This window comes from Chaetura pelagica, unplaced genomic scaffold (assembly GCF_000747805.2).
Source record: "Chaetura pelagica isolate M959 unplaced genomic scaffold, ChaPel_1.0 scaffold1215, whole genome shotgun sequence".
NCBI classification, from domain to species: Eukaryota; Metazoa; Chordata; class Aves; order Apodiformes; family Apodidae; genus Chaetura; species Chaetura pelagica.
In genome coordinates, this window is record NW_009953463.1 from 1,890 (window position 1) to 26,207 (window position 24,318).

General features: G+C 50.7%; 1 protein-coding gene across 1 annotated transcript in view; it reads left to right on the plus strand.

The window, feature by feature from the left end:
• The first annotated feature begins 381 nt into the window (after positions 1–381).
• The window catches only part of NUP98 (nucleoporin 98kDa), a 45,240-nt gene continuing 21,303 nt past the window's right edge, over positions 382–24,318 (plus strand). Inside the window, exons 1-19 of the mRNA XM_009998502.1 lie at positions 382–454; positions 1,111–1,212; positions 1,709–1,888; positions 3,156–3,295; positions 4,336–4,443; positions 5,059–5,242; positions 7,072–7,235; positions 7,978–8,115; positions 9,092–9,179; positions 10,870–10,962; positions 11,331–11,471; positions 13,133–13,266; positions 14,285–14,472; positions 15,734–15,850; positions 16,914–17,218; positions 19,851–19,964; positions 21,146–21,284; positions 22,667–22,844; positions 23,565–23,729. Coding sequence (XP_009996804.1) covers positions 382–454; positions 1,111–1,212; positions 1,709–1,888; positions 3,156–3,295; positions 4,336–4,443; positions 5,059–5,242; positions 7,072–7,235; positions 7,978–8,115; positions 9,092–9,179; positions 10,870–10,962; positions 11,331–11,471; positions 13,133–13,266; positions 14,285–14,472; positions 15,734–15,850; positions 16,914–17,218; positions 19,851–19,964; positions 21,146–21,284; positions 22,667–22,844; positions 23,565–23,729 — 2,751 coding nt within the window. The remainder of the gene's footprint in view (positions 455–1,110; positions 1,213–1,708; positions 1,889–3,155; positions 3,296–4,335; positions 4,444–5,058; positions 5,243–7,071; positions 7,236–7,977; positions 8,116–9,091; positions 9,180–10,869; positions 10,963–11,330; positions 11,472–13,132; positions 13,267–14,284; positions 14,473–15,733; positions 15,851–16,913; positions 17,219–19,850; positions 19,965–21,145; positions 21,285–22,666; positions 22,845–23,564; positions 23,730–24,318) is intronic.

The following is a 24,318-nucleotide window of genomic DNA, read 5'->3' on the forward strand; positions in this document are numbered from 1 at the left end:
CAGGAACAGAAGTGCTGGTGGCTTTAGGTGTTCTGGAGGGGGGTGCTGAGAACAGGTGCCTCAGGGCAGCAGTTTTGTTCATTGGGTTTATTTTCAGCCTGTTCAGAAAAGTCAGACATAAAAATCCAGACATAACTGAGCTGGGAAGCAGCTTCCCTGGGATGTCCCTGGGGTGTTGGTGTTGATGTTAGTGTCCCTTTCAGGGTCTGATCTTGCATAGTGTGGCTTCAAGGTGCTGCTTTGCCTTTTGTGGTGGAGGTGCTGAGATCAGGTGGCTTCCAGCAACTGGTGGGGCTGGGGGGAAGAGTTTTCAAGATAAGCTTTAATTAAGAGCTGAATTCTTCTTTCCAGGTTTGGGGAGAAACCTGATACATCCTAAAAATGTTTAACAAATCCTTTGGGACTCCGTTTGGAGGCAGCACTGGCTTTGGGACAACTTCCACTTTTGGGCAAAGTAAGTAATTCATCTTGACTGACTGTTTGGTACTGGAGGTGTTTGTTCCTGGAGGTGCAGGTTGAGGATCAGGCAGAGATGGGAATTCTTGGTGTGGGATGGAGCTGGGGGGGTGGAATTGAGGTGCTGCTCAGCTGCCCAGCTCACTCACTTTGCAGGAAATCAGGGTCAGGAACCCTCAGCTTCTCCACTAACCCAAGCTTTTAATTTGGGTAGATACCAGGATTCTACCTACAGTCCTTGAAACTCCCTTGTCTAAAAGGAGTGGAAACTGGAATGCTTGGATAAAGGCTGCCCTGCCAGGGTGGGGGGAGAGATTCTGTCTGTCAAGTCATTGGGAAGACTTGGAAAGAAAAAGTATGTAATGTGGGGAGTGTCTTCTGGAGATACAGGTTGTAACTGGCACAGTGAGTGAGATTCCAGCCATTAAAGGAGGCTGAGTTGATGTGTGTGTCCTGGTTGTTAGGAAGGAAACAAAACAATTCAATTTATGTTGCTATGTAAGAAGAGCAACCTCAAGGTGCTGCATGAAGTGGCCTTGCAGAGTGGGGAGGGTCTTGGCAGTTCTGGAAGGCTCAAAGCTGGTGAGAACATTTTGGTTTGTGGTGCACTTGTTCAGAATGTGGCTTCATCTCAACCCTGATGCTGATTTTCAGATGCTGGCTTTGGTACCACGAGTGGAGGAGCCTTTGGAACATCAGCCTTTGGGTCCAACAATAACACTGGAGGCCTCTTTGGGGGCACCCAGACCAAACCAGGTACTGCTGGGTTAGAGTCACAGAATGGGGGGGTTGGAAGGGACCTCACCTAGTCCAGCCCCTCTGCAGTGCACAAGGACATTTCTAACTAGATCAGGTTGCTCAGAGCCCCATCAAGCCTGACCTTGAATGACTCCAGAGATGAGGCCTCCACCAGCTCTCTGGGCAGCCTGTCCCAGTGACCCACCACCCTCAGCATAAAGAGCTTCTTTCTGAATACCCAGTCAGAACCTGCCCTGCTCCAGCTGTGGTTGTGCTGCAGGACACACTCCTGGAAGGAGGATGTTACTGGAGAGCAGGGGCAAAGGGAAAAAAAAACAACACAAAAAACCCAACAAACATCAAGAAAACAATAACAAAAGCAAGGATAAAAACCAAACACACCCCCCCAAAAAAAACCCACCCAAACTAAAAAAAAAACAACAAACCCAACAAACAAACACAAAACCCCAGGCCTGTGATGACCACAAAGATTAATCATCTCTTTCTGTCCTAGGAGGATTGTTTGGCTCGACCACGTTTAACCAGCCAGCCACCTCCTCCACAAGCACTGGCTTTGGGTTTGGAACATCAACTGGGACATCCAACAGCCTGTTTGGAACCACCAGCACGGGTGGGGGCCTCTTCTCATCCCAGAATAATGCCTTTGCACAGAACAAGCCAGCTGGGTTTGGAAGTGAGTAAAACTGCTGCCCCCCTGCTGGACACTGCTCAGTGTCTGAAGAGCAGGAGGCTGCATGGCACAGGGCTGGGGGGTTTTGGGTGGGCTTACCCTCCTGAAGGATGTTGTGACATTATTGGTGTCTGGCAGCAGCCACGAGGGAGGCTGATGGGCCGCAGGACCCATAGAATCATGGATAGAATCATAGGGTGGTGAAGGTTGGAAGGGACCTTAAACATCAGGTTCCAACCTCCCAGCTATGAGCAGGGACACCTCCCAGCAGCCCAGGCTACACAAGCCCCATCCAACCTGCCCTTCAACACCCCCAGGGATGGGGCAGCCACAGCTTCCCTGGGCAACCTGGGCCAGGCTCTCCCCACCCTCACAGCCCAGAATTTCTCCCTCCCATCTCAGCTCCAGCTCCCTCTGCCAGCTGGAAACCCTTCCCCCTGCTCCCATCCCTCCCTGCCCTTGTCCCAAGCCCCTCCCCAGCTTTCCTGGAGCCCCTTCAGGCCCTGGAAGCTGCTCTCAGCTCTCCCTGGAGCCTTCTCTTCTCCAGGCTGAACACCCCAACTCTCCCAGCCTGGCTCCAGAGCTGCTCCAGCCCTCCCAGCATCTCCGGGGCCTCCTCTGGCCTCTCTCCAACAGCTCCGTGTCCTTCCTGTGCTGGGGACCCCAGAGCTGTTCCCAGCCCTGCAGGGGGGTCTCAGCAGAGCAGAGGGGACAATCCCCTCCCTGCCCCTACTGGCCATGCTTCTTTTGCAGCAGCCCAGGACAGCTCTGATTCTAGCCAGGAGCTATACAATAACGTGCACAAGGAGGTTCCCTGGTATTTTCTGTTCTTCAATGTCTTCTGGTGCTGCTTGATTGTAGCTTTTTCCACTGCCTGTCACAAAGCAGTTTTAGTTGGTTTTGCTTCTGGCACTAAAATGCTTGAAATGCCTCTTAAACTCAGCTGTGGTTCCCTGAAGCAGAAGCAACTGCTTGCAGGCCCTTCTGAGGGGAGAGAGGAGGCCTCCCTGCTTCCCTTCATTATACACTTAATTTCCTCAGCACTGTCAGGAGTGGAACTGGTTCCTGTGGCTGTGCTGGTGTTCCCTGGGGTGAGGAGCTGGTCACTCCCCTCTACAGCAGGAGATTGGATTCCAGCCCTGCTGAAAAACTTATTCTAGCAGCTCTTTCCATTTACAAACTATTTTGTACTTTAAATGCAAATATTTGGCTATAAGCTTTAAAATTCAGGTTTCTTTTTGTACTGATCTTTTTCTCTTTTCCTTTAAAGACTTTGGCACCAGTACCAGCAGTGGAGGTCTCTTTGGAACTACTAACACCACTTCCAATCCTTTTGGGAGTACTTCTGGCTCTCTTTTTGGCCCAACTAGTTTTACTGCTGCTCCAACTGGCACGACCATCAAGTTTAATGTGAGTTCTGCTTTTCCCCCCTAACCAAGCTTGTTTACTGTAGGAAATGTTGCATTTTGCTCCTGTAGTGTCTTGGTCTCAGCTGAAGAAAGTGAGGAGTTCACATGCAAAGTGTGCAGTGTTCTGAGATGATTTGCAAACATCCCCTTCAGTGGAAGTGTCACAGTGGAAATAGGGTGTATGATTAAGTCCAAAGAATTAGATTTATTTTGATTTTAATTCTGAATTTGCCCAACTCCTAAAACCCTGTGGAGCAACGTCCTCTTGGGAGCTGCTCACAGCTGTGGGGGGAAGCAGCTCATAACATGGAGCCTTCTCAGGGAGGCAGGAAGGGCCCCAGGATTTGGGAGATCAACATGAAATGCTAACAGCAATAAGGGTTAAAGACACCTTGGAACAGGTGAAAAGAAATGCATTTCTCCCAGGAGCCCCGTGGCTTGGGAATGTGCAGGGCAGGTGGGTCCCTGGGGTGAGTCCCCTTTAAGAAGGGGCTGCAAACGGCCGTGGGGGGCTGTGGCAGTTGGAGATGGCAGGTGGCTGGGAAGGGGCCAGCGTGGAAATGGGGTAACTGGTGCTTGCTGGGAAGAGGCCTTCCTGTTCCCAAATCTTTGTTCCTGCAAATCTCAACCCTCTTTGTTTCTAGACTGAGGCTTTGTTATTCTGGGCTGTAGGCAGAGCTGGGCTGGGCTGTGGCAGGTCGAGTGCTGGGCCTTCCTGCTGCCATGAAGTGAACGAGGGAGAATGAAGCCCATGCACAGCCAAGGGATCTGTATCACAGATTTAGGCAAACTGCTTTTAGAGTCCAGCTGGAAAATGAGAGGCATTGCCTTGTCCTGGGTATTCCTGGGGTGAACTCCACCCCTGCTTGCTGCTGGGTGTTGCTCAGCACTGGGTGAGTCCTCAGGTGCACAGGTGAGTGGCACACTGCTGCTGCCCTGGGCTCACTTCTGGTTTGAACAGCACCTGCAGAGTGAACACAAACTGTATGAATGAAATCCAGCTGCATTTCACATCTGATACCTGAACCTCTTCTCTTGCAGCCACCAACTGGTACAGATACTATGGTCAAGTCTGGAGTTAGCACCAGCATCAACACCAAGCACCAATGTATCACTGCTATGAAAGAGTATGAGAGCAAATCCCTGGAGGTCAGTCCACTAGTGCTCAGATTTGCTTCTCTTCTTTGCTGTGCCTTAGCCTTGGTTTAGTACAACTTTTTTTACTATAATAAAAATCTTCTGTGCTCATGAGTGAGTACAGCCTTGAGTACCTGCATCAAGAGGTAAAGCACTTAATGTCTCACCCTGTTCATGCATTTGCTTTTAAATGTTTACCACTGGAATTCTGAAGAGCTGAAATTCCATCTCCCATGCACAGGGGGGTGAGGTGCAGTTGGGAGCAGCCCTGAACTGCTGAGAGATCAGCAGAAACTCAGACAAAAAGATGTTTAGTAGAACCTTCTGTTTCCAAATACTTAACCCTGAAGCCTTTCATTCAGGTTGACCTCTTTGATACTTCAAAACAGGTCTTCTGCTCAAAAAAAGCTCTGAGAAGTCAAATTGAAGCCCAGACATGAGCTGCAGAGGTACAGCTCAGTTCAGGTCCTGGTTTTGGTGTCCCTGTTTTAATAACACGTAGGTGTTGGAGCATTTCTTGTTACCTCCATCCTGGAGGTGGCTGGAACACTGTATGAACACACTGGTGCCTCTGTTCTGACCTGTGTCTGGAGAACCTGTGAAGAGACCTGGATTTTCCTTTTTTAGGAACTCCGTTTAGAAGATTACCAGGCAAACAGGAAAGGGCCCTCAAACCCTGTAGGGGCAGGAGCAGCTGCAGGATTGTTTGGATCTTCCACTGCTACATCAAGTACAGCCACAGGACTGTTTGGCTCTTCTACAACCAACACAGGCTTCTCATATGGGCAGAATAAAACTGCTTTTGGAACCAGTAAGTACTGCCTGTCCCCTCTCCTTGCTGTGCCCAGATGTTCTGTTGAGCTGTTGGAAATTCTGTCGTTAAAAAGATGAGCTCAGAATTTCATTAGTTGTATTATCAACGTTCAGTGATCAGGTTCTTTGCCACAGAAGTCTCTGACTTTCCCTTCAGGGTTGCAGAGTTCCTCTGCACCCCCAAGCTCCACTGCAGGACAACTCCTGAGAGCACCTGGGCAGTTCCCATGGGCCAGTAAAACAACTGGAAGTAAAACCCCCAGGCCATGGGTGGTGGCATCAGATGGTTCATGGTGGGGTCAAGATTCTACTTCTAATGAGCAAACAGAAATTCCCTGGAAATGAAGAAGTTACTTTATAGAGTCCTCACTGGGTTTTGCCAGGAGCTCCTCCACAGCATGTCAGGGCTTAGGTCTGACCTGTTACACGTTGGTCTGTCCTGGTTTCACAGTGTCCATTTTGGTCAAAAAGCAAAAGCCAGGTATGAAGCCACTACTTCACACAAGTGTGTGTGTCCCTGGTGGCTGCAGGGCAGTTGTGCTCACCAGCTCCTGGTAACTGTTTGAACTTAGTGTGTAACAAAGAGTTTTGAAAAGTTTGAAAACAAATAATGTTTTAATTAGCTTCTGCTGCAAACCTGAAGGAGTTATTTGTGTTTGTGGAATTAGACTGTGAACAGCAGATCAGTCCTGCAGGCTGCAGAAGCAGAGGTGATGATCAGCTGTGAGAGAGGCTGGACTGCCCTGGGTTAGGGCTGTGTCTGTCCTTCATGACAGGCCCTGCTGGGCTGGATCTTTGGCCTTTAATGTGTGGGTTGAGCTGAGCAGCACGAGGGTGGCCAGATTCCTCTGCCCCTGGGAAGGTCAGGTTGAGGGAGCAGCTCTGCTGTGGGGACAGGCTGAGAGAGCTGGGGGTGCTCAGTGGAGAAGGCTCCAGGGAGACCTTTTTGTGGCCTTTCAGTGCTTAAAGGGGGCCTGTGAGAAAGACAGGGACAGACTTTTTAGCAGGGCTTGTAGAGACAAGGGCTGATGGTTCCAAAGTGTCAGAGGGAGCTGGAGCTGAGATGGGAGGGAGAAATTCTGGGCTGTGAGGGTGGGGAGAGCCTGGCCCAGGTTGCCCAGGGAAGCTGTGGCTGCCCCATCCCTGGGGGTGTTGAAGGGCAGGTTGGATGGGGCTTGGAGCAGCCTGGGCTGCTGGGAGGTGTCCCTGCCCATGCAGGGGGTGGGACTGGATGAGTTTGAAGGCCCCTTCCAACCCAAACCAGTCTGGGATTCTGGGCACATCCTAGCACTGCCCAGCCCAGCGCCTCCATGTAGTTGTGCAGGCAGCTCTGCAGAAAGCACCTTGTTCTGCAGAGATAGCAGTGGTGAGAAGGAGCAAAAGCTCCTGTCTCTGCCTGCACCATTTTTACCACATGTGAACAGCACTTTCCTTTGGGAGAAAAAGGGGGAAGGTGTTTGAAGGTGAAGTGGGAGTGTCTGCAGTTGTGTGGGTTGGAGAGCAGAACTTCTCTGTGGGGCACTGTCCGCTCTGCTGGTGCTCATGGTACAGGGGAGAACAAGTTGCCCTTGTCACAGCTGGCACCTTTTTGCTCTGATCTGTCTGTGAGGTAAACTTGCTGGTAGTTGTTTGTTGTGCTCACATGGGCTTTAGGGAAGGAGAACCTGAGGGAATATCTAACATGACCCATCTGACACAAGTGTCGTTCCCTTTGCTGTCCGTGGAGCTGAAGGATCTTTTTCCCCTCTTGAGCATTCTGAGTGTGGACATGTAGTGGGTGTGGATAAACACTCAAGGAGTTACAACCACTGTGTGTATTTGCTGTAGGCACAACTGGCTTTGGAACTGGCACCACGGGGGGTCTTTTTGGCCAACAGTCCCAAACTACCAGTTTGTTCAACAAACCCTTCGGCCAAGCCACGACGACGCAGAACACCGGCTTCTCCTTTGTCAACACCAGCACCTTGGGGCAGCCCAACACAAGCACCATGGTAAGATAAAGTGTGGGAACCCTTCATTCTCTGAGTTGAGGTGGAGGTGTTGGACAGGGGAGGCTGTGGTACAGCTCCAGGAAGGTGGGGTGTGAAGCTCTGGGTGCTGCTCTGAGCCAGTAGCTTCTTGCCAGCCCCATTTTTGATTCCTGATAACTGGACAGCAACACAGCTTTTCACAAGTGGCTTTCCCCATTCCTTTCTTCAAGCAGCCTGCTCTCTCTCTCAGGTGCTTCCAATCATGTTCACACCAATAATATAACTCTGCTATTAACATTCTGTGGGAGTGAATGACCAGTTCTGTGCCTCTGGTGACTCAGGAGCAGCACTCACAGGCTCTGGTGGCTGAAGGAAGCCACAGAGCTGTGACCTGTTGCACAGCTGGGGACTTTGGCTCCAAATTTACTATGTTCTTTCTGAATATGTTGTGACTTCTCCTAGGAAACACTGTGAAACGTTTCCTTTTCATCTCCCTCATTCCAAGTGAGGAGGAAATTTCAATAACCTTTGAAGCCTGGAGAATAATGGTTGGGTTTTTTTTTTTTTAAAACTTCCTTTTTGTAACTAATTTCTTGGAGAATGACTAAAGCTTCTGAAATGCTTTTCACCTACCACCTTCCCCCAGCAGAAGGGTTAAAGTAGCATCATTTTCTTAACCAACTATGAGTGTTATTTCAGTGCCCATCAGTGCTAGGCTCTGGGAAGCCTCCCAGCATTATCCTAACCTCCTTCCTGTTTGTAGGGTCTCTTTGGGGTAACCCAGCCCTCACAGCCTGGAGGCCTGTTTGGAACAGCTGCCAATACAAATGCTGGTACTGGATTTGGAACTGGAACTGGTCTGTTTGGACAAACTAATACAGGATTTGGTGTTGGCGGTTCGGTATGTCTGTGCCTTTGTGAGGAAGAAAATTTTTAAAATAAAGCCAAATAAAACCAGCTGAAAGTCCTGTCCCTGCATGTTGACCTCCAAGAGAGCAGTGATGTCCTAAGAGTTAAGGGGCAAAACCAGTGTGGTCTTGTGTAGACTGAAGGATGTCATATAAACAGGTGTGATAGAACTAGTGTTGCAGAAATAACTGTTTTTTAACAAGTAATGTCCTAATAAAAGGCTTGGCAAGCTGAGAGGGTTGAGGGTGTTCAGCCTGGAGAAGAGAAGGCTCCAGGGAGACCTGAGAGCAGCTTCCAGTGCCTGAAGGGGCTCCAGGAAAGCTGGGGAGGGGCTTGGGACAAGGGCAGGGAGGGATGGGAGCAGGGGGAAGGGTTTCCAGCTGGCAGAGGGAGCTGGAGCTGAGATGGGAGGGAGAAATTCTGGGCTGTGAGGGTGGGGAGAGCCTGGCCCAGGTTGCCCAGGGAAGCTGTGGCTGCCCCATCCCTGGGGGTGTTGAAGGGCAGGTTGGATGGGGCTTGGAGCAGCCTGGGCTGCTGGGAGGTGTCCCTGCCCATGCAGGGGTGGGACTGGAGAATCCTTAAGGTCCCTTCCCACCCAAACCAGTCCATGATTCTATGTAAAGGCAGCAAGAGAGACTGAACATCTCCCTGCTCATATATGGCTTGGGATGCCTCAACTTAGTTCTGAACATATAGGCATTGAAATTGTGATGATGACAATCAAAAATGATATTGATCCTTAGTCATTTTGGCCTTAGTTGAGAGAAAACACCAGTTTACAGGAGGAGCTTGGCATGTCCTGGTGCATGTGGCTTGTGACTAACACGGCTACTGGCAGCCTGGGTCGTGTGGCCCGAGTCCTGCTTGGCCTTAGCCCTGCTTTCTTGCCCCCAGTGCAGCACTAATGCAGTTCTTTTCAGATCCATGTCAGGTTTCCAAATTGATGTTTGTATTTTTTCTTGTTTCAGACTTTGTTTGGTAACAAACCAGCTGGATTTGGAACCACCACAACCAGTGCTCCCTCCTTTGGCACGACCACCGGCGGCAGCCTCTTTGGTAACAAACCCCCCTGACTTTAGGAACCAATACAAACCCTTCCAGTTCTGATACCTATGAAAAGAGTGGGGTTTCAGTCACTTAGATCTCTACTGCATATACCACACACCTGGGTACTGGGTAGCACAGGGGAGATAGTTCTGGATGTGCAGGTCCTCAGGTGAGCTGTGCTTCTGGTGGGTGGTGCTGGAGGGAGACATCTTGACTACTGGTTTGTCCTTTCCTCTCTGGTGCTCCCTGACTCAAGGGTAGTTAAGTGAAACTACCACTCTTCCAGTGAGGGCTTAAGAAAAGGTGGAACCTGAAACTGAAACCCTTGAAAGCAAAGAATTTGTGCAGCAGGGGTTTGCTAGGAGGCTGTAAATGTGCTGTGGTGGCAGAAGAATGCTAAGAAGCATGAACCAGAAATGGGGGAAAAGCAGCATTACCTGGAGCTTGATGGCAGGGATAGGGGAGCTTGAACTGGAGGGAAAATAAAAAAATGGAGGAGTCTGTTCCAGTTGAATGAGTAGCTGCTGTTGTCTGGCATGGTGTGAAGGATCAAAGCCCTGAAGGGCTGTCTTGTGTCAGTGTTGTTCTGTGACTCACGCTGGGGAGCGGGTGTTGAACGCGTGTGTGGTGACAGTGGGAGGCAGTGACAGTCCCTGGCACAGAACTGCTGCTGAAAGCTGGTTTGGTTCTTTTTTCTTGACTCTTAAGAGCAACAAAATTGTATTCCCTGAAATTGAGTGGGACTGGGTTGAGATCCTGGCACCTGCCCCTTTCATTTTTAATTGTAATATCAGCAATAAAGTCTAAAATACGGTCACCTGCCAGAACAGGCAGGGAGGACAGTGCTGAGCTCCTGGGCTGCCCGGGCAGCTCCTCAGCCAGCACAGCTTCCTGGTGGTGACCAACCCTCAGCAAACTGCTCACCATGTTTGTGGGGAAAGTTGCTTCCAAGTCCCCTGTTCTGCTGCTGTTCAAGATCTTCACAGCCACAGTGGGTAGTGTGCTGGTGGTGAACAACCCTGCCTAGCAGGTGTGTTCTGTTTGCTCCTTGGAGTGGTAGGATTTGTAGGGATAAAGGAGCTTGGTTCTTTCTGGTGTTGGTCCATGGCTGCAGCTTTCTGGTTTAAATCTCCTTTCACACTAACCAACCACAGGATCATTTCACAATCCTCAGTTGAACAACTAACCTGTCTGCTGTTAGGTTTAGATTGTACCTGGTTACAGTTAGAGATGTGCCTGTGCCCTGGGTGCTTGTACCTCTGAGCTGTTACCTGCTTTGTTGGGAAGAATCAGGGAAGCAGGTGTGTGGTATAAACAGTAATAAAGTGGAACTTGCTCCTTCCAGGCAGTTGCAGAAATGTGACACATTTTATTCTGCTGTCAGATACAACATCATCGTGTCAGCTCTGGCCTTCAGGAAAACTTGGAAGTCTAACAAATTGAAAAGCTTGAGGAGGCAAACCCATGCTTTTCTGTACTCATGTTTTCAGTAGCCTGTTCTCCACTCAAACATGTTTTTACCAGTGAGGTCCCTTTCTGCTACTTGCCTGTTCAACTTCCATTGTGGGAAACTCTGAAGCTTGGCCTTAGCTGTGGCAGGGCTGTCTCTGAGCCAGGGATGCTGATTTGTTTAAATCTAAGGTTTTGATTTCCTCTCTAACAGTGTTAGATTAACAAACTACTGCTTCTCTTCTTGAAGGTTTCGGTGCCAACACTGCTGGGAATAGTTTGTTTGGAAATAAACCTGCTACTGGGACTCTGGGAACTGGGCTTGGAACAGGATTTGGGACAGGTAAACAGTTCACCAGCTCATTTCATGTCAGCATAAGCACAGTCCTGACACTTCACTGGTAACTTGGTGTCAACTGCTAACTGACATAGCAGAGGCTTTGCATGCTTTAGCTTGAAGCTCAGTCTCAAATCAGAACCAAGGCCAGGTGGCTAACAGGGACTAAATAACCTCTTAGAAGTGGCAGGCAGAGAAGTGGTGGCATCATCTGTGTTCCAAGCTTCTGACCTGGTGGCCTGAGCCTGGGGTGTCTGTGGCCATCTAGAATGTTCTTGCATTTTAACAAAGAGTTGATTCTTTGTGGTGGGGTAAATTGGCTTGTAAGTTTGTCACAGCCTTGTGGTAAATGACAGACCTGTCTCCTGGCACAGCTCTTGGGGCAGGACAGACATCTTTGTTTGGAAACACCCAACCTAAGCTTGGAGCAACGCTCGGAACGGGACCCTTTGGAGCAGCAGGGTTCAACACATCAACAGCTACCCTGGGCTTTGGAGCCCCTCAGCCTGCTGTGGGTAAGTGTGCCCTGACCCCACCTCAGCTCTGCTTCCCCCCTTGTTTCAGACATGCCTGGATGTAGGAACACATCCCACCCAAATGCTTTGGAGGGAAAACTGTGTTTGAACATCACTTTGAGGCCGCCTCTGTTCTGGGTAGCAGTGGAGACTGTGTTAATCAAGGGGGTTTTCTGCTAATTATATATATTTTAGAAGTAATTTGGAGCTACCTTAATGTTAGGAATAATTGCAGCTATTTTAGAGCTTTGTCTTCAAGATGAGCAACGTGTTTCTCATGAGTGGATTTGGGGCAGTGACAGCAGCTGCTTAAAAAAGAAACCATAAGGGAAGTGCAGTGTTGGCTTCTTCAGTCCAGGGAGGAGAGGGAGAGGGACTTGAGAGATGCCTCCAGCCTGGCTGCTCTGTGAGCCTGGGAACACCCCTCAAAGGATATGCTAGTTGTGATAGGCAGAATGTGACTGAGTGGAGCTGTGTTCTCTTCAGGATGAAATGCTCTCTCATCTCTGTGGTGCAGTCAGGTTTTATACATTTCTGTCCTGTTTCCATCATACTTCTGTGATTCTTGTGCTTGGACGTCTCTTGATGTAGCTCTGCAGATGATCCAAGTATTCCAAGGAGACCTTAGAGCAGCTTCCAGTGCCTGAAGGGGCTCCAGGAAAGCTGGGGAGGGGCTTGGGACAAGGGCAGGGAGGGATGGGAGCAGGGGGAAGGGTTTCCAGCTGGCAGAGGGAGCTGGAGCTGAGATGAGAGGGAGAAATTCTGGGCTGTGAGGGTGGGGAGAGCCTGGCCCAGGTTGCCCAGGGAAGCTGTGGCTGCCCCATCCCTGGGGGTGTTGAAGGGCAGGTTGGATGGGGCTTGGAGCAGCCTGGGCTGCTGGGAGGTGTCCCTGCCCATGCAGGGGTGGCACTGGATGGGCTTTAGGGTCCCTTCCCACCCAAACCAGTCTGGGATTCACTTCTGTAGTTAACAGCTGCAGTGGGGCAGCATAGGGACAGGTCTCCCTGGTTAACATCTGCTCAGTTAAACCAGCTGTTGATCTGGGAACACCCACTTGTCTCACACTGTACCTGCAGACATTGCCTGACCATCAGCTGCTGTTCCTTTATTGGGAACTCACAGATTCAATCTGGTTTTCTTGGAATTAGAACTAAGCTGCTTTAGGTTGCTCCAAACACTCCATAGTGTGAACACTTGGGGGATTTTAATAGGAATTAAAATTAAATGCTAGAAGATGGAGGGACAAAACTAAGAGGCTTTTGTTGTAGAGAGGACTCGAGGCTGGTAAGTTTAATTGCTGGAGCAAGAGCATCAACTCTTTCTGTTACAGATTTCAATTGTTTGATTTCCTTAAAAGGTGTTTCAGAGGTCAAATGTGTTAGTTGAAGGTTTGGTGATCCAGTCTGATTCCCCTGGTGTGTAGCTCTCCATGCCCTCATCTCTTCACAGCTTAAAACCTCTTGAATGTGGCTGCACATTCTCATGAAGGGACAGAATGGGATTCCTTCCTTCAGGCTGCTGCAGAAATGGGGCCTGAAGAGCAGGGGGGAGGAAGGCTGAAGTTTGTGTAGGAACTTGAGCTCCTGTGATTGGATTTGTTTTCTGCCTTCCTTGGTGCTAACAGTAAAGCTGTTAACTGGAAAATGTTGTTCTTTTTCTAGCACTGACAGACCCAAATGCCTCAGCTGCCCAGCAGGCTGTTCTGCAGCAGCACCTCAATAGCTTGACTTATTCTCCCTTTGGAGATTCCCCACTCTTCAGAAACCCCATGTCAGACCCAAAGAAAAAAGAAGAGGTAAGTGCAGGTGAATCTGAAGCCCTCCTGCTGGGTAGGATGGGAAGTGACTTGGTTTTGTGCTCACTGCACTTCAGTAGCCAGAGGGCAGCAAAATATATTGCCATCTGAGTACTCGTGCTGGTCCTGGGGCTTTTTCTGCTCTCCAGGACACAAACTGCTGGTGCTGGGGTTTAAATTACTGCTTCTGAGTACAGCAGAGCCTTGGCTTTGGGGCTCTTGTTCTGCTCCCTGCTGCCAGGGGAGAAGAAATAGGTGATTTTCTGCACCTAGGAGGGGGGCAGGACTGAGCTTCAGCTCTGCTGACCACAGCTCTCGTGACAGCCTCTGACAAACCACACCCTGCTGGTTTGTTTTAAAAAGACAAATGCAGATAATTTTCAGACTTTTATTTTTGTTAAGTGCTGAGGGAGGTTTCAAGTGTTAAGGAGCCTACAGGGAAGCTGGGAAGGGGCTTGACAAGGGTGTGTAGTGATGGGATGAGGGGTAAAGGTTTTAAGATGGAAGAGGGAGATTTAGGTTGGATATCAGGAAGACACTCTGACCTGTGAGGGTGGGGAGAGCCTGGCCCAGGTTGCCCAGGGAAGCTGTGGCTGCCCCATCCCTGGGGGTGTTGAAGGGCAGGTTGGATGGGGCTTGGAGCAGCCTGGGCTGCTGGGAGGTGTCCCTGCCCATGTAGGGGTGGGACTGGCTGGGCTTTAAGATCCCTTCCCACCCAGACCATTCCATGACTCTGTGATTTTTAAGCAGCTGCTGCCTCTGGGCAGATTCCAGGGGGTAGAGGTTATTCCTCCCCTGGGCAGGTTAGCTCTTGCCAGAGCTTCCTTATGTCCCTTCCATGAGGGACTGGAAGCTCCTGGTCTTTGGCATCATTTCCATGACCTGCTCTCATCCAGCTTCGTGCCTTTGCTTTTCTTGATTGCTCCCCCCTCTGCTTCTTTGCTCAAGGTCCTTAAGTGGATCCAAAGCCGTAGAGGAAGTGGTGTGAAAACTGCAATTCTGTGTCTTTCTGTTGCAGAGGCTGAAACCAACAAACCCAGCAGCTCAGAAGGCCTTAACAACACCCACCCACTACAAACTGACCCCGCGTCCGGCCACCAGAGTGCGCCCCAAGGCTCTGCAGTCTGCTGGCTCTGCCAAGTCTCAGCTCTTCGATGGCCTTGATGATGATGAGCCCTCCCTCTCCAACGGGGCATTCATGCCAAAGTTAGTGTTTGGGTTGGGAATGATGGGGGAGACAAGAGGGAGTGCAAGAGCCTTCTGGTCAGATTCCATGAACTCCTGTAGACTGTCCCAAATTCCAGGAGTGTTCTGGGATCTAGTTCCAATAGGAACAGCAGCAACAAGTTTTGTGGAGAATTTAAATAGAAGTGTCTTCTGTAGAGGAGATGAAAAGGGGTCTGCAGGAAAGCTGGGGAAGGGCCTTGGCCAAGGGTAGCAAGGGATGGGGTGAGGGGGAAGGGTTTCCAGCTGGCAGAGGGAGCTGGAGCTGAGATGGGAGGGAGAAATTCTGGGCTGTGAGGGTGGGGAGAGCCTGGCCCAGGTTGCCCAGGGAAGCTGTGGCTGCCCCATCCCTGGGGGTGTTGAAGGGCAGGTTGGATGGGGCTTGGAGCAGCCTGGGCTGCTGGGAGGTGTCCCTGCCCATGGCAGGGGTGGCACTGGGTGGGATTTGAGGTCCCTCCAACCCAAACAAGTCTGTGTTCAGGTGAAATTGTTACAGCCAAATAAAGTGTAAAATTGGGTCATTCCATGATTGCAGCAAAGCTCCTGTAAAGGTATTAAGAATTATTACAAGGAAAGCTTGTGTGATGTAACACTTCCTGCTCCTGGAGCAGAAGTGTCATTAGGTTGCCTAATGCACCTGGTATGAGGGCAGATGGGGTTTTAAACCACATTATTTAACCAGTTAAAAACAACTTTGGGGAAAGATGCATCAGTCATTGCAAGTCCCTCTAAGCTCAGGCTTTTAAAAAACATTTTGTTCAGCCTGGAGAAGAGAAGGCTCTTGGGGAACCTCAGCAGCTTTCCAGTGCCTGAAGGGGCTCCAGGAAAGCTGGGGAGGGGCTTGGGACAAGGGCAGGGAGGGATGGGAGCAGGGGGAAGGGTTTCCAGCTGGCAGAGGGAGCTGGAGCTGAGATGGGAGGGAGAAATTCTGTGCCTCCACCATTTCCTTGGACGTTACTTATAAAGCAAAGCCTTGAATGGAATTGCAAAAGAAGTTTTCATATCTTGGCCACTGAAGTGGTCTTAGAGAAGACTTTTACATCCTGAATGTGAGCACAGGTCTTATGCATCTTCCTGGTCCCAGAAACACAGGGATTCCTAGAATCTTGAAATTGGATTCATAGAATTAGAAGAACAGAAATTAGAATCATGTAATGAAGCATGAGAGATGTATTTATGCAGTGGATTTATCCAAGTCTCTCTTTGCTGTTTTGTGTTTGTTTGTTTTTTTAATAATTTTTAGGAAGAGCATCAAAAAGTTGGTTTTGAAGAACCTCAACAGCACCAACTTGTTCTCCCTGGTCAATCGTGAGAACGAAGACCTGGCTTCTCCATCCGAGTATCCCGAGGACGGGGATCGGTGAGTTGGGCTCAGAGCCTGTTCCCACTGAGCAGCAGTGCAGCCTGGTGCTGCCTGGCCCCAGAATTACTGCCAGTAGAGCAGTAGGCATTTGCAGGGGGGTTGCCTCAGCTGTTCTTGGAAGCAGGTTGACTCATGGAAGCAATGGGAGAGTCATTTCCTCTTGAACTGGTCGTGTGTCCTTCCTGTGCTCACACACCAGTTTGTTCCCTCCCCAAATCAGGGGTTCCAAGAAAAATGACTTTGTGGATCTGTCTTCATTCCCCATGGTGAGAAACAAGGCTGGTTCTTAAAGGGAGGTGATAAACCTGACCCTGAGGTGAGAAGAACCTCTGCTTAGTCCTCCCCAGTCACATGGGGATCAGAAGGAAGCTCCTCTGACCGAATGTCTCATAATGTGTTTTCTACAAATCAAACCAGGGAATCTGCAAGGCCCTCTTTTTCCTCTCAAAACCCTGACTATGTACCCCTCAAATCTGGGTCGTTCAGTTGGAAGTGGCCTTGGGAGGTCTCTGTTCCTCAAGCAGCCTCAACACTGAATTCAGACCTGGTTGTTCTGGTCTTTGTCCAGCTGGGTCTTAAACCTCCATGGGCAGAGATTCTGCAGCCTCTCTGGGTCCCTGTTCCAACACTGGACTGTCCTCATTGATTCCCCTGGTTTAATTGGATGATTGTTGCTCATCCTTCTGCCATATCAGTGGAGAGCTGAGTGTTGGTTTTGGTGTTGGAAGGCTGCCACCACAGCCTGCCTTGCAAGGCTTTTCTACAGCCTTGAGCAGCCCATTTCCCTGCAGCTCTGCTCACAGGCCATGTGCTTTGGTCCCCTGGCTACCTGGGTAGCCCTCGCCTGGTCCTACCACTCCTCCTTGTAGGGGAGCCCCAGATGAGCTGCAGAATGGCAGAAATGGTCTGACAGGGGCAGAGTGAAGGGGATAATGGCTTCCCTTAGCCTGCTGGCTCTGCAGTTCATCTGGTGGTGTTTGCTCCTTCTCTGGAAAGACACCAGAGTGTCCATGTTGACACAGGCCCTGAGAACTGAACAGTTCATCCTTCGTTTCTCCAGGTTCTTTTTGTCAGTGCCTCCCGAGGAAAACCACAGGCAAGATGGTGAGCGAGAGGAGGAGGAGGATCCTCACGAGGTGACCAGGTTTTACACCAACCGCATTGCCAAGCCCATCCCCCAGACCCCAGAGAACCCGGGGCAGAGGCACCAGAACAGCATGGACGACACCATCGCGGCGCTGAACATGCGCGCGGCCCTGCGGAACGGGCTGGAGGGCAGCAGCGAGGACGCCTCCTTCCAGGATGATTCCCTTCAGGATGAGCGTGAGGAGGAGCCTGAGACTGTCCATCATCTGCATCCTGCAGGTGAGGCTGCTGTAGATGTGTCAATTCCAGGCTGGTTTGGGTTGGGAGGGACCTTAAAGATAATCCAGTTCCTAGCCTTGCATGGGCAGGGACACCTCCCACCAGACCATTCCTGGCACCATTTCTTACTGCGTTTGCTGTTTTACACCCTCAGTGTTTTCTCTTTTTCTTCTTCTTCAGACAACAAATCTTGATTTTCTCTAGTGCAGAAATGTCTTCTGCTGAGTCAACAAGCAATTAAGTTTCATGACCCAATTTTATGTTACAGAATAGGCTCACAGGATGGTTTGGGTTGGAAGGGACCTTCAAATCATCTCGTTCCAACCCCCCTGCATGGGCAGGGACACCTCCCAGCAGCCCAGGCTGCACAAGCCCCATCCAACCTGCCCTTCAACACCTCCAGGGATGGGGCAGCCACAGCTTCCCTGGGCAACCTGTTCCAGTGCCTTCCTGCCCTCATGGGGAAGAATTTCTTCCTGACGTCTGACCTAAATCTCCCCTCTTACAGTCTAAACCCATCACCCCTTGTTGTGTCACTGCCCTCTCTGGTGAAAAGCCAATAATTTAGATGAGAAATACCTTTAAGTTCATTGAGTCCAACCATGACCTCTGTACAGAATCCTGTCACTGCTTTGTCATGGAACATTAAATAGCAAGTCAAGTATTTTAAGTGTGACATTGTCCCTTGGCCTCCAGTCATATCAGGGTGTCTACTGGAAGGAGGCATTTTTGATCCAAAGAGCTGAAAAGCAACATTCTCCAAATTCTCAATTTGCAAGCAAAAAGGAGGGAAAACACTTGGAAAGGGAAGACTTTATTTTCTTGCTGAAATGTCCTGGGTTTTGCATTAGTGGAGTCACTGCAACCCTCTTGCTGACATCCTGGGAGCAGATTTACATTTTCCAGTTCCCAAAGCTTTACTGTGTGTTGAAGAGAGAGCCTCATGCCTCTGGGTTTCCCAAGTTCGTTTCAAAACAACTTCCTACAGATAAAAAAATAAGATCTTAAAATATATATTTTCCTTTTTTTCTGGAAGTACTTTAAATGACCAGGAAAAAATCTCAGTGGTTTGGTAAAAAACTAGTGAGTAAAACCAATTATGCACTATTGGATTCATACTAGAAAACAGAAAGTGTGGAAATATTAGGAGAGATCTTGAGTAACTTTCCCTTAGCTGAGACTTTGTAGCTGGTGAAGAGGGATGGGTTTCTGGTTAGGTTGTTTGTTTGGTCTTTTTAAACTCATGAATGATCTGGAGAGGATGAGAAGATGTGTTGATCCTTTCAGGCAATATGTGGCATCTAGTGAAACCAGCAGGTGACACGTTAAGAAAAGATCTTCAGAAGCCTCAGGGGCAAGAAGCTGTAGATGCAAAAAGCTTGTGTGGATTTTCAAGCTGACTCAACAACTGACTAGATGACAAAGCATTGGGGGCTGTTAAATGGTCAGCAGGGGCCTGAGCTCTCAGGGCCTCAAGCTGGGAGGGTCTCTCAAGTGCTGCTGGATGTGTTTGCATTTCTCTCTCTGCCCACACGTCCCTGCTGGCAGGTTGCTGGGCTGGAAGAGCCTGGTGTGGCCGTTGTCCCAAACTCTCTGTGAGGGCTGTGGAGATGAGGAGGTTTGGTTGCTCTGCCACCTTGTGTTGCCTCAGTTCTCAGCTCCTTTGGGGACCTTCTGTTGTCCAGGCTTGCAAAGGAAATGGAGCTGATCTCTTGAAGTGCTGATGTTGGGAGCTGCTGTCAGCCCAGTTCTCAGTGTTTTTCCTGTTGCAGGAATTGTTCTGACAAGAGCTGGTTATTACACCATCCCCTCCATGGAGGAGCTGGCCAGGCTGACCAGCGACAGGAGCGAGTGCGTCGTGACAGACTTCACCATCGGCCGCAAAGGGGGGCAGGGGCAGCCTGGGCAGCTGCCTGGGGGCACTGATCTTAAAGGCATGAATGTCAGAGTCAGAGTGCTGGGGTTTGGAGGGGACCAACCCCCTGCCAGAGCAGGATCCCTCCAGCAGGTCCCACAGGAACCTCCAGAGGGGCTGGGATGTCTCCAGAGAAGGAGCCTCCACAGCCTCTCTGGGCAGCCTGGCCCAGGGCTCTGCCACCCTTTTTAAACTCATGAATGATCTGGAGAGGATGAGAAGATGTGTTGATCCTTTCAGGCAATATGTGGCATCTAGTGAAACCAGCAGGTGACACGTTAAGAAAAGATCTTCAGAAGCCTCAGGGGCAAGAAGCTGTAGATGCAAAAAGCTTGTGTGGATTTTCAAGCTGACTCAACAACTGACTAGATGACAAAGCATTGGGGGCTGTTAAATGGTCAGCAGGGGCCTGAGCTCTCAGGGCCTCAAGCTGGGAGGGTCTCTCAAGTGCTGCTGGATGTGTTTGCATTTCTCTCTCTGCCCACACGTCCCTGCTGGCAGGTTGCTGGGCTGGAAGAGCCTGGTGTGGCCGTTGTCCCAAACATCTCTGTGGAGATGAGGAGGTTTGGTTGCTCTGCCACCTTGTGTTGCCTCAGTTCTCAGCTCCTTTGGGGACCTTCTGTTGTCCAGGCTTGCAAAGGAAATGGAGCTGATCTCTTGAAGTGCTGATGTTGGGAGCTGCTGTCAGCCCAGTTCTCAGTGTTTTTCCTGTTGCAGGAATTGTTCTGACAAGAGCTGGTTATTACACCATCCCCTCCATGGAGGAGCTGGCCAGGCTGACCAGCGACAGGAGCGAGTGCGTCGTGACAGACTTCACCATCGGCCGCAAAGGTGGGCAGGGGCAGCCTGGGCAGCTGCCTGGGGGCACTGATCTTAAAGGCATGAATGTCAGAGTCAGAGTGCTGGGGTTTGGAGGGGACCAACCCCCTGCCAGAGCAGGATCCCTCCAGCAGGTCCCACAGGAACCTCCAGAGGGGCTGGGATGTCTCCAGAGAAGGAGCCTCCACAGCCTCTCTGGGCAGCCTGGCCCAGGGCTCTGCCACCCTCCCAGGCAACAAGTTCCTCCTCATGTTCAGCCTGACCCTCCTGTGCTCCAGCTGGTGCCCATGGCCCCTTGGCCTGTCCCTGGGCACTGCTGAGAAGAGACTGGTCCCCCCCTCCTGACACCTTCTGGAGATATTTATAGACATAAATTAGACCCCCCCTCAGTTTCCTCCTCTCCGGCTGAACAGTCCCAGGTCTCTCAGCCTTTCTGCACAGGGCAGATGTTCCATCCCTCAGCATCTTGGTGGCTCTCTCCAGTATTTCCTTGTCCTTCAGCAACTGGAGAGCCCAGAACTGGTCCCAGTTCTCCAAATGTGGCCTCACCAGGGCAGAACAAGGAGGGACTGTGAGATAAAGCCATCCTGAATGAGAGCTTCCTGCCCTCAGTAGGATTATGAACAGTGCCCTTGGGTTTGGAACAACTTGCATCAAAGACCTGTCATTGTTCAGACTGGCAGCTCTAACAGCCCTGGTTGTGGGGTGACCTGAGAAGCTTGGGCATGAAAAGAACAAAAGTAGCTCTTAAAGGACACTTGCTGTGCTTAAATGTAAAGATTGTAGAATCCAAGCTTGCTGGAGCATGGATGCACCATCCTTGCTTCCATCCTGTGCTGCCTGAGCTGGAGTGAAGAGCCTTCAGCCCAAACTGCTCTTACTGCCTTTATTGACCACAAAAATCTGTCCTGTGGTGTGTGCTGTTTGTAAAACAGTTTGTAACTGTGCTGAGAGGCTGGGGAACATGTAGTGCTTGTGTGGGCGAGATGAACAGCCAAGTGGTAACAGATGCTGTGGCAACAAAGCAAAGGAATTGGCTGTAAAGAAACTGATAAAACACCCTCAGTGTTTTCACACGGGGGAGGAGTCACTTGCACATCCTGGAGGGTCAGGTGGGGAGCAGAGCAGGAACGTGGCTTCTCTGGCAGGTCATTTTTCATGGACAAACTGGGATGTTTTGGTTTGTTCTGCAGGTTATGGATCGATTTACTTTGAAGGAGAAGTGAATCTCACCAACTTAAATCTGGATGACATTGTGCACATCCGGAGGAAAGAAGTGATTGTGTATCCTGATGATGAGAGGAAACCCCCTATTGGTGAAGGGTTGAACAGGTAACTGGTAACTGCTGGGAGGGGCTGTGGCTCCTGGGGATGGTTTTTGTAGCAGTGACAATCTGCTGTGACTGCAGGCAGCTGCCAGGAGATGGGGATGAGAGGTGTGCAGTCAGGCTGCATCACTGCACAGCACCTGGGCCATCAAATGGTGGGGGTTGGAAGGAACCTCTGGAGATCCAAGCCCCTGCAAGAGCAGGATCCCCTAGGCCAGGTCACACAGGAAGGAGTCCAGATGGGTCTTGGAAGTCTCCAGAGAAGGAGACCCCACAGCCTCTCTGGGCAGCCTGTCCCAGGGCTCTGCCACCCTCAGTAAAATTTTTTCTCATGTTGAGGTGGAACTTCCTGTGTTCCAGGGAGTGTTCCCTGCTCCTTGTCCTATCACAGGCACCACTGAAAAGAGACTGGCCCCTCTTCTTGACACCCACCCCTCAGATATTCATAAACATTAGGAAGGTCCCCTCTCAACTTTTTCTTCTCCAGATTAAACAGCCCCAGGTCTCTCAGCCTCTCCTCATCAGGCAGGTGTTCCAGTCCCTTCATCATCCTCGTAGCCTCCATTGGACTCCAGTCTATCCCTATCCCTCTGGAACTGGGGAGCCCAGAACTGGACACAACACTCCAGATGTGGCCTCACTAGGGTAGAGTAGAGGGGGGGGAAAACCACCTTGACCTGCTGGACACTCTTCTTAATGCACCCCAGGTTGGCATTTGCCTTCTTGGCCACCAGGGCACATTGCTGCCCCATGGATCACTTTTTGTCCACCAGGACTCCAAGGTCCTTCTCTATGGAGCTGCTGTCTAGCAGGTCATCTCCTAACCAGACCTGGTGCCTGGTGTTGCTCTTCCCCATGTGTGGGAATAACTCTTGTTGAACCTATAGAAGTTCCTCTTTGCCCAGCTCTCTGGCCTGTCCAGGGCTCCCTGAATGGCTGCACAGCCTCCTGTTGGATCAGCCAGTTCTAGAATCATAGAATTCATCCTGGTTGGAAGGGACCTTGAAGATCATCAAGTCCAATCATAACCTAAATCCCCCTACCATAGCCTGATGTACCCATTCAGTGCTGAAATCCTGTCCCTAAGCAGTGCATCAGCATTTCTTTTCAGTACTTCCAGGGATGGTGACTCTGCCACCTCCCTGGGCAAATCCTCCCAGTTCAGGATCATCAGCAAACCTGCTGAGGGGACACTCTGTCCCCTCATCCAGGTCACTGATGAAGATGCTAGGCAGGCCTGGACCCAGCACCGACCTGGGGAAATGCCACATTCTGAACCAGAAATGTGGTTTATGAGCCGCTCTGAGCGCAGACGCCCAGTGCCCGCGTGTGCTTTGCATTTACCTCAAAACCCTGGGGTCTCACACCTGGATCTGCCCTCACCAGGCGAGCTGAAGTGACCCTGGATGGGGTCTGGCCTACGGACAAAACATCCCGCTGCCTGATCAAGAGCCCCGAGCGCCTGGCCGAGATGAACTACGAGGGGCGGCTGGAGGCCGTGTCGCGCCGGCAGGGCGCGCGCTTCAAGGAGTATCGCCCCGAGACTGGCTCCTGGGTCTTCAAGGTAACCTGCTCTCCTGCCTGGGAGCTGCCCCAGGGGGCAGCAGGGTGGGCAGAAGTGAGAAACTGAAGGTCTGCGTAGAGTCATGGGGTGGTTTGGGTGGGATGCTCAGCTTTAAAGCCCACCCAGTCCCACTCCTGCATGGGCAGGGATACCTCCCAGCAGCCCAGGCTGCTCCAAGCCCCATCCAACCTGCCCTTCAACACCCCCAGGGATGGGGCAGCCACAGCTTCCCTGGGCAACCTGGGCCAGGCTCTCCCCACCCTCACAGCCCAGAGTTTCTCCCTCCCATCTCAGCTCCAGCTCCCTCTGCCAGCTGGAAACCCTTCCCCCTGCTCCCATCCCTCCCTGCCCTTGTCCCAAGCCCCTCCCCAGCTTTCCTGGAGCCCCTTCAGGCCCTGGAAGCTGCTCTCAGCTCTCCCTGGAGCCTTCTCTTCTCCAGGCTCAACACCCCAACTCTCCCAGCCTGGCTCCAGAGCTGCTCCAGCCCTCTCAGCATCTCCAGGGCCTCCTCTGGCCTCTCTCCAACAGCTCCTTGTCCTTCCTGTGCTGGGAACCCCAGAGCTGCAACAGATGTTCTTGGTCTATAAAAGCTGGATTGGTTCCAGCTCTCATAGCTGCTGTGTGAGCTGGACAGTTACACCTGTTCATTGTTGAGGCCTTTCAGAAATGCCTGAGCTGCTTCTCCCCAGATGTGACCTGTTTGCCCTTCTCCTCCCACAGGTGGCACACTTCTCCAAGTATGGCTTACAGGATTCGGATGAGGAAGAGGAAGAGCATCCTTCCAAAGTGGACACAAAGAAGCTAAAAACAACCCCAGCGCCTCCCCCAGGGCACCTGCTGCCCCAGCAAATCACCCTGAACGGGAAGCCCACCCCTCCATCCCAGGTAGAAGGAGGACAGTGACTAAAAAACGAATTCCTAACGTGAAATGGGAGGAGTAGCTGGTGCCTGGGAGGGGTTGTTGGAGTCAGAGGTGGCCTGGAAACCGAGGAGCAAAACTGCACACAAACTGAGTAGCTCTTCTGGCCTCCTGATGTGTGTCTGCATGGTCTTTTTTGGTTAAGACACTTGACTTTTCTCAGTGAGGGTTGTGGGGATGGGAGGGCTTTTCAACTCTTCTTTGCATTCTGGTCCAGGTGGAGCTTGGCCTCTTTGCACCCCTTGTTTTTGTGAATATTGAACATATGCTAAATAGTGATGACTCCTTGTGCTGCCTGCCTTGGGAATGATCTTGTCCATTAGTTTGATTTAAGCATCACTTAGTGTGCAGGACTGTGTGCTTCATATTTTAAGGACATTCTCTATTTTTATAAAAATTACTTTTTTAAGGCTGGTTATTTGCTGGATTGTTAAGTGTATTTGAATTGGATGTAGCTGCTTCTAAAGCTTTGTAAAGCTCAGTGGTCCCTCTGCCTCTCCTGGGGATGGGGCCATTTTATCCAGTTCATTGGTAACTCCTTAAGGTCTGATATTA